At 50.4% G+C, this 8,988-nt stretch overlaps 1 protein-coding gene across 2 annotated transcripts; it reads left to right on the forward strand.

The window, feature by feature from the left end:
• The first annotated feature begins 5,017 nt into the window (after positions 1-5,017).
• On the forward strand, positions 5,018-8,653 carry LOC125523402 (uncharacterized protein At1g66480). 2 transcript variants are annotated; one of them, XM_087535162.1, is made up of 2 exons: positions 5,018-5,983; positions 6,954-8,147. In XM_087535162.1, exons 1-2 carry the CDS (start codon positions 5,174-5,176, stop codon positions 7,053-7,055), a joined length of 912 nt encoding a protein of 303 aa, XP_087391288.1. In that variant the 5' UTR covers positions 5,018-5,173; the 3' UTR covers positions 7,056-8,147. The 2 variants fall into 2 exon arrangements, with proteins under 2 accessions (XP_087391288.1, XP_048544392.1); XM_048688435.2 differs by lacking the exon at positions 6,954-8,147 and adding an exon at positions 8,154-8,653 and having other exon boundaries at positions 5,022-5,983.
• The last annotated feature ends 335 nt before the right edge of the window (positions 8,654-8,988 follow it).

Below are 8,988 nucleotides of genomic sequence, written 5' to 3' on the forward strand. Positions count from 1 at the left end.
CTCGACGCCGTTGGTGGCCTCGAGCTGCTCGGCGTGTCGGCGGCGGAAGTAGGGCTCCCAGAGCAGGCTGTCGGGGACGTACCGTGGCCCCTCCCTCGCCGCACGCGGCAGGGACGAGCGGATGCGTGCGATCTCCGCACGCCGCGCCGCGCCGGTGGGTATCGGGGGCACCGGCACGCCAGCGGCTCTGATCCTCCACGCCCCGGGTACCCGCATGTCCGGCGGGACCGGGTACTCGGTCTCGAAAAGGAGGCGAGCCTTGCTCTCGTGAAGATGGCGGCGGCCGAATCCGTTCGCCGCCGCGCCGTCGCCTGGAAAGCGCTCGGCCATGGGTGCTGGAGACGGCGAGAGAGAGGAGAAGGAGGAACGACGACGGTGAGAGAGAGGCGAGGGAGGAACGACGACGGCGAGAGAGTACGAGTCGCCGAGTGCTCTGGGGCGCGTCTTATATAGGCCGAGGCGGCGCCCGTGCGCGAGCCGCCGTGAGTACGCGTGGCGGGCGAGGGAGGGCGAGGGACGCGCGTCATCTGGTCTTCACTGCGCCGCCCGTGAGGCATCAATGGCGCAGGCTGACCGGCGCGGCAGCTTTGGCATTGATTCGCCGCGGAAAACGAGGCGATCAGGACGACAAAGGGCCAAGAAGAGGCTAGAGTCGCTGACGCGGCGGGCCCGCGGCTGTTTCGCGCCAAAACAGTTCGCCCCGGCGCCCCCGGGCGCCTCCCTGCGCGCCGGGTTCGGCCTGGGTCCGCCGGCGCTGTTTTCGGCCCAAGCCGACGAAAATCGGACTCCTGGGGGCGCGACTGGGCCGATTTTTCGACGCCGGTGCAAAAAAACGCCTGGGAAGGCCTTTCTGAGGGCGCAGCTGGAGATACCCTTAATTAAACTGATTATATACCGTATTTATTATAAAACTAACTATTTATATATAACCCTTCTAATAATAATAACGAACACTAACATTGCACAGTTTCTTTCGTACGACGGTTTTCCGCTTAGGATCACCCTAGGAAAGAAAGCAGAGGAATCTTTGTGTTTTGTCTGACTGACAAGAATAAACCTGATAAATACCCGAGTGGAAATGCAAAAATGATGAAACAAGTGAAAACCGTTACAACCGGAAAGGCCTTATGATCATATGAGTGTAATGTGTGTAAAAAAGGACGCGAAAATAGATCGTTTATGTCTTTCTTTTCCCACTTGCAAGGCAACTAGGGTAAAGATTTCCTCCTCAATCTTTGTCGACGAGCCCATGGACTAGCCTCCCCTCTGCGTGCCGCTCCTGTGGCCGGTGGCGGGTGGCGGGAGGGGAATCCTGGTGCCGCGGCTTTGACTAGTAGATAAATTAAGGTTCTGGTCCTCGTAGCGGCGCCGTACGGACGGATGACGATGTTTCTCCTTCGAGTCATTCTTTCGGACTCTGATCCTTCTCGGTTTCGTTGCCAGGGTGGAATAGACGGAGCGCTAGCCTAGATTCCTCTCAACTTCTCGGAGCGGCGAGGTTCGTGGTCTCTCATCGTGTCATGTTCTACGGATCGATTTAAGGGTTTGACAGTGACAACTGCGGCTCCAGAGAATTGGTTCTTAGGGACACGTTACACACGTACACGAAGACTTTTTGGTTGTCATCAATATGGCCGGGCTGGCTCTGGTATGGAAAGACGACGATGACGCGTCGACGACTCATTCTAGTGGCGACATTTGTCGTTCGGTGGTGTAGACCTCGACGTAATTTTTATTATGTTTGAGATGTTTTGGACTTCTGATAAACATACAAGTCCCTTTTTGAAAAATGAAAAAAAAGACACTCACATCTTCAGAAGTAAATAAGTTGAATACATAAATCTTTAGAACAAGAGAAAGTAATGAATAATGAGGTTTTAACATGCTTCCTCTTACTTTCCCTTTTCACATAGAGGTAAGAGTATAAAATAGATTTTAATCGTTGATTGCATTAAGTAGTCGGTTTGATTAACTCTTACCTTCTTATCCTTTATGCGAAAAGAGAGGGTAAGTTTCATTAGGGCATCCTTAACACGAACTTTCAAACCGCTCACAACCGTCTGGACCAAGCGTCTTTTTCCATCCAAAGTGATACCCATTAGTCCACGTAATGGTCTAGAAGTCCGTTTTTTCTTAAATCGAACGCAAACTAGGAGGCTTTAAGGGCATCCGAACCATTGCCATAAACACGTTTATTTTAGACTGATCGTAATGAAAAGTATCATATACTACTATCATACATAGTGTATGATACTACATCTGTAGTGTATAGTATCATAGAGTAGTATAATAGACAGTCTCATTTATTACCATACATGACACATGGTAATATAGATTTATTACGATACGGTATCATAATATGATACTCAACCATCTCTTTCATCATTTAATTTTACGCAACCTCGTTAAAATTGTCTAGTTGGTTTACATGATACTATTATATATAATACTCTTCATAGGGGTCAGCATTGGAAATACACTTGGCCGGAACTTTACGTGGATCGTACCCAAAGCATGTAGCAGGACCACACATACGGACACATACGGCAATGACCCTTCACAGTAGCAAACGCATCAACAGGCATTTCGCTGGGCGATATGCATCCCTGGAATACAAACCGTCTGTTTCGTATTTAGCGCTCAGGCCAACGAAACATGACCTGCAGGGTACGGAGTTTTGACGCTCCCCCAACAACCCCCGCCGCTTCCCGCGCCAGCCAGCCATATGCCTCTTCCCAGTCTAATTTCAACCATTGCCGAGCAATCACGTGGCATCACCGTCGCGTCGAATACCACCGGCGCGGTGAGAATGCGCCGAAAATCATCGGCCTGGCTAGTTGGCTTTGGCGGCGAGACCTCGAGGCGTGGTTCATACCGTCTCGAGGACAACAGCGATATCTCATACCACGTACGCACCTACTGTCCATGAACTTGACCGTGGACAACAGCAACGCGATAGACAGCAAACATAGCTGCAGGTGCATACACACCACGGCTTTGCCGGCTGGTCGATCGATCGCGCGAATGGGCCCTGACAATCAGACTAGAAAGGACAAGAAGTGGACAATGTACGGCGCTCTCCTCTCCGGCTCCGGGGAGACGTCTCTGCAAGTGCAACCGGCGACAACGACGAGATCGATACAAAACGGAGCCAAAACCAATGCTTGGCGTTTAGCCTTTTACGTTGGATGGATGCCGTTGCAGATTCCCTGCTGATCGAGCACGAACCATATGCAGATAAGCCCAACGACCGCAGCAGAGAGAACATCATGCATGCACGCATGCATGCGTTAGTATGAGATATCGGCCATGTTCTGGTTCTGCTTTGCTAGCTCCGGCCGGAAAGGAGGACGGAAGGTGCGTCGTGACGATCGAGCACATGTCACGTAGGACGCTGAGTCAGGATCCTGGGAAGGTACACAGAGAGGAAAAGGAACACACGTGGTCTACGTTTGCACCTGGTGTATGTGGATTGGTAGGTCATGAGTCTCGTGGCACACTTGGTGGCAAGAGAGAGACTCGTTCTTCGTCGCTGCCTAGATCGGTCCAGGGTTAGCGTACAGTGTCAACATGGTTTGCTAGTCTAACGAGCTACAGTACGACTGGTTAGCAGCACACAGTACCGTGAGCTCATTTCGCAGTGCCATGCATGATTTTTTTCTTGGTCGCCGTAGCATCTTTTACAAGAAAAATATTCATACAGCTGCAAAATTTTCCAGGTAATTAATCTGTAACTGTTCATTTTGCAGATCCTCAACACTGTAGAAAATTGACCCACTGGGCGCGTAGAACATCTAACAGTGTGGGAAAACGACCACGTCACGTATTTCACGACGGAAGCTCGGCCGATTCAAACGTGCACACAAGGAGGACAGGACATGAGCATGTGCTTTGGCCTCGTTCGCCTTGAGCGGAAGGGCAAACCCGAGCTACAGTCCCACAGACGACAACGGCCGTCTGCATGCAGATGCGCAACGCGACACGACGTACGGTTGCCGTGGATCGCCGGACTCCTCCCGGCACCCGATCCCGCGAAACGGATTTGCAGAGCATTAATACGATGCATGGGCGCGCTTGACCTCGCCGCCGCCGCCGCCGGCGGACATTCCTCGGTCCGTGACGGGCGCAAAAAGGAGGACCGCTCTGTGCCGTGAAGGATGCACCATCTGGATCCGGGCCGTCCGCCGTGGCGAATCCGGCGGTACGGCACCCGCGCTGTTGTCGCTGCAGTGCCATGGCTTCGAGAACGGAGAGACCAGGCCACGTACGAACCCACTTACTACAAATACAAATGGAGGTTAATGGCTGCAGGTGCAAGATCAACGTCAAGGGGTTTAAAAATGGAGGAACGGCACATGCAAAGTTGGCCACGAGATGACACGGCGGGCGGCCGGTTTCGGCGAGCTCTTCGACTGGCCGAGCTCGTTGCGTTTGCTAGCACGGTAAATATAACGTGATCTGATGCTGAGAGAGAAGAAGCTGTGCCACAAACGCTGCTCGCGGTAATTGAAGGCTCTGGCTTATTTCCTCCCACCAAATTAGGTACCAAGTCAGTTTTGCACAAGTACGGAGTATATCTAGTTTAAATTTTACGCCTGCAGCATGCTTCCTCGGTTCTGCACAGCCGAAGCGAACCTACCCTTTGCCACCCTAAAATAACCTAAGTGTTCAGACAAGTACGCTTAAAAAGTTACTAGTAGTAAGATCACGATTAGTTCTGCGTTTTGCTTCTGAATCTGGAAATGCGAGCTTAATTAATTGGACGGTCAAAAACGTGTTTTCATCCTTACTCATACTCTAGTTAGTTAGACATGCATGCAGTAGAACCGACTTTAACCTCCTGCCTTCCACTTTCAGTGTAGTGGGGGGCTAGCTAAGCTTTGTAGAAAATAATACTGTATTCCCGCAAAAAATAAAATAATACAGTATAATTCCAGTCTACGTCAAGCTCAATACTCGCGTGAACCTTTGACTCCCAAACCTGTCTGCCCCTTTTTCGCTCGCCCGTTTTAAACTCGCACACCCCACACGCACAATCACCGCAAAGAACCACGCGAACCGAACCCACGCACCATCAGCGAAGAGGAGAGGGGGCGGCCAAAGACAAGAGAAAACGCAGCCGCCGCCGGGAGGAGAGCGCAGCGTGGGAGCAAGGAGCGGCAGCCGGCAGGCAATGGGCAACAGCATCGGCGGCCGGCGCAAGGGCGCCAAGGTGATGCAGCTGGACGGCACCGCCTTCAGGGTGAAGCCGCCGGCGTACGCGGGCGCCGTGCTGCGCGACCACCCGGGCTTCCAGCTGCTCGAGTCGGAGCAGGTCAAGCTGCTCGGCGTCCGCGCGCGCCCGCTCGAGCAGGACGCGCTGCTCCGCCCGGGCCGGCTCTACTTCCTCGTCGCGCTGCCCCGCCCCACCGTGCCCCCGCGCCGCGCCTGGTCCGGCGCGCTCCACGTCGGCGCGCGCGAGAGGCTCGAGTCGCTCATGCTCACGCGCCGCTCCACCTCCGACCTCACCTTCCCGACCTCGGGCACCGCGCCGGCCTCCCCGATGTCCACCGCCTCCGAGGGCGGGCCGGTCCAGCTCAGGATGCGCCTGCCCAAGGCGCAGGTCGCCAAGCTTATGGGCGAGAGCCGGGACGCCGCCGAGGCGGCCGCTAAGATCATGCAGCTCTGCGCCGCCAACGGCGCTGTGACGCCGGAGCGGAGCCCGCGGTTCCTGCCGACGGCGGACTGGGGCACTGGTGGGTTCGCGCAGACGCCAGAGCGGAGCCCGCGGTTCGTGCCGACGCCGGACTGGGGCGCCGGCAGGTTCGCGCAAACCCCAGAGCGGAGTCCCAGGTTCGCCGTCACGCCCGAGTGGGGTGCCAGGTTCATGATGCCGACGACGCCGGAGAGGGGCGTAGAGACGGCGAAGACGCCGGATAGGTGGCCCGCTTTACCCCGCACGCCGGAGTATGCATCAGCGGACGTCAAGGCCAGCCGGAAGGAGGTAATGCACTGCTTCTTTCAAAGTTTTTTATTCAAAGTTATTATGGTCTGAATCAAATCACTGTATAGATTAGTCCTTTTGTATTGCTTTTCGCTCATCTGCACTTCAAAAAAAGTTTCGTGTGAAAGGAAAACAAAATGTTTTTTTAACACAGTACAGACGCAAGCGTTCATAGAAACGCGCTAACACTCATCCTCTATGAACACACACCCTATCCCTATGAGCACCTCCGAGAGACTAAGCCGATATATCATCTTGAGATTTTACAAAGTCATCGTTGACGCCTCGTAGCCAACGAGAACATCTCTTCCCACTAAACGCGCATCGCCGGAAATCTTAAAATAAATTCAGGATAAATGTTAGTATCTCATTGCCCGGTCAAACAAATAATGTGGAAACTTTCACCCCAAAAAATGTATTACAACATTGTTTCTTTGACCAACACAAATTATAAAATAATAAATTAAGAATGTATATAGTTTATGTAAAGCGGATAAATGGTCCTCACCGTTTATTATCCAATAAAGTTTCCTATGAAAATTAGCTTCGACTAATTCACACTGTCTCTGTTTCAAAATATAAGACGTTTTTGTATGCTAAACATAGCATGCAAATATTTCTCTCTTTCACGCGGTTTGTCTAGGAATATGTAAACAAGCCAGAGGAGCATCTCTAGCAGCATGCCTATATCTTTGTTATGGACTGTGAAAAGTCAAAGCATCAAATACTGATACGCCATGGGATCCCTGCGTATGCAATGGGGAACGATTGGGAGCTGTTAATGGTGTGACCAGTATTCTCGGCCGATGCAGATGTGTCTTAAGTATTGAATAGCGTGTTTTGAGGTTTTTCAGGACACGTTACTACGGTAGTTATTTGTTGGCGATCAATTCTAGGATAGGACTGGTTGAGTGATGATGCAAAATACAGTTGCTTGTCATACTCCTACTTGAATATCTGGAGACACGAGACAATTCTTAGTTTCTGGCTGCGGATGAAACATAGCTGTAGCAGTCATAGATCTACCTTGGAAAATAGTTCGCGTGCTGAAGTTTCAGAACGAGCTCTCTGAACCTTCGACGTTGTCAACAGATATTTTAGCACAGCAAGTCAGCAATAGCCCTGTTCAATCTTCAACCTAAAACTGTCGCGTTTCGTAGTATGGATAGTCTTTAGTCTGCGGATTCAGCATAGCAGCCATTCTGACGTTCCTTCCACATTTCTAATAGCTACTAGAACTGATCTACAGTCTGATCTGTGGAAAGTCTATGTCTGCGTACCCGAGATGATCTTAAATGGCCATTTCAAAACATTAGAAGTACCTGAAGGCAAATTTTAGCATGATCCTTCTTACCTTCTCTTTTTACATGTGAGATAAGAAGGTAAGAGTTAATCAGACCATTAATTAATGAGATCAATGGCTCAGATCTATTTTATACTCTTACCTCTCATGTGAAAAGCGGGGGTAAAAGGGACCATGTTAAAACTGCTCGTACCTGAATTATTATTCCACGGTAGCAGAAGAAACAGGCCGAGAGTCGCATCTCTGACCAGGTGTCCAGAGCGAGAGAGAAATTTTCAGGGATCATAACGAGACAAGTTGCTCGATCCGGTTTATACCCATTAGTGTACCTTTGGGCTGATTCTTTCCGGTCACCGTCACTAATGTACTGTCAACTTACTGGTTAAATTAATTTAGTGTTGAGCACCTAAAGTCAAACCAGCAAATCCTAACCGTTAAAGTAGTTTAGGCAGCAGCAGGCGACGGTTAGATGGTGGCATGATACTATCTCATTGAAGCTGTTTCCAGGGGAACTATCTCTTTGAAGTTCTTTGTTTTTGCGGGTAACTATCTCTTTGAAGTTAATCTCGTCACCATGACACCATTTAGCAATCGCTTTCTACCTGCGCCAGTTTTTCTCTCTCGGAGATAAGGGATATTACATCGGCAGAACCTTTCATTAGGACTTTTCTGTCATTTCTTTTCACAAGTAAATCATTGTTGGCCTCGGCATGTACTTTTTCATGTACCTGATGTTCTGATCTAGCAAATCTCGGCCTATCGTTGTCGTCCCCTGATGCGTGAACAGATCAGCAATTGGTTGACACCAATTACCCGTCGCTTTTGCTGACATCTTCTCCTGTGATTTTTGTTTCTGTGGTGTTTCAGAAGCGAACGCGGTTCCTGGCCTTGCCGGATGAGATCATAGCATGATGGCTTCTCGTCCACCTGAAGTGATAGATCCATCGACCACAGATTGCCGGAGCTGGGGACGAGAGGCCGCCGACGGTTTCCTGCCTCGCGCCTCGCCCGCTTCTTCTCTTCTCCTTCTTCTTCTTCATACGGCATGGAGCGTCGTTTTCCTCTCTTGTTTACCTTTTTAGCCTCGGCCTGCGATAACATTGCTGCGAGCTGTGGTGCTCTCAGTAGTTAGCTTAGGGGAGATGTATATGGACCTCTACGTATAAACTTACACACATATGATCCTGTGCGTGACGTTGGAGATCGGACCCGCCCTGCGTTGTCGACGGCGTCGGGTCGTCTCCCAACCTTGTTGCATTCGGCTTTCGCACGTCGCGTGCCGTCCGGTCATCTTTTTTTTTTTTTTTTGTAAATACATACTTGGTTCAAGACGAATAATAATGGATGTAATTTAAGTGATTGTTTGATTCGATGTGGACACAAGGAAGACGCGCCCGGTTAGGGTCCTTCTTTTGCTAATCATGAGCTTTATTGATTACTTAGAAGCAATATACATTCGTGGATGATACAATCGCGGAGGAAAAAACCGAAACAAAGGGTCCTTTTCGACGCATTTTTAGTGAGAGACGAACGGAATGAGAGATGAATATTTTCCACGGTTCAAGAAAACGCATATTTTTGATATTTCAGCCACAACATCATGCATCTTTTTAAAAAAAAAATTCAATCGCACCTTTATTTAAGCACCCCACACGGGGATTTCGTCCGAAATAGTCTGTACAATAAAATCTGGGGACACATG

This window comes from Triticum urartu, chromosome 7A, assembly GCF_056163025.1.
Source record: "Triticum urartu cultivar PI428250 chromosome 7A, HENAU_Tu73, whole genome shotgun sequence".
In the NCBI taxonomy this organism is placed as follows: Eukaryota; Viridiplantae; Streptophyta; class Magnoliopsida; order Poales; family Poaceae; genus Triticum; species Triticum urartu.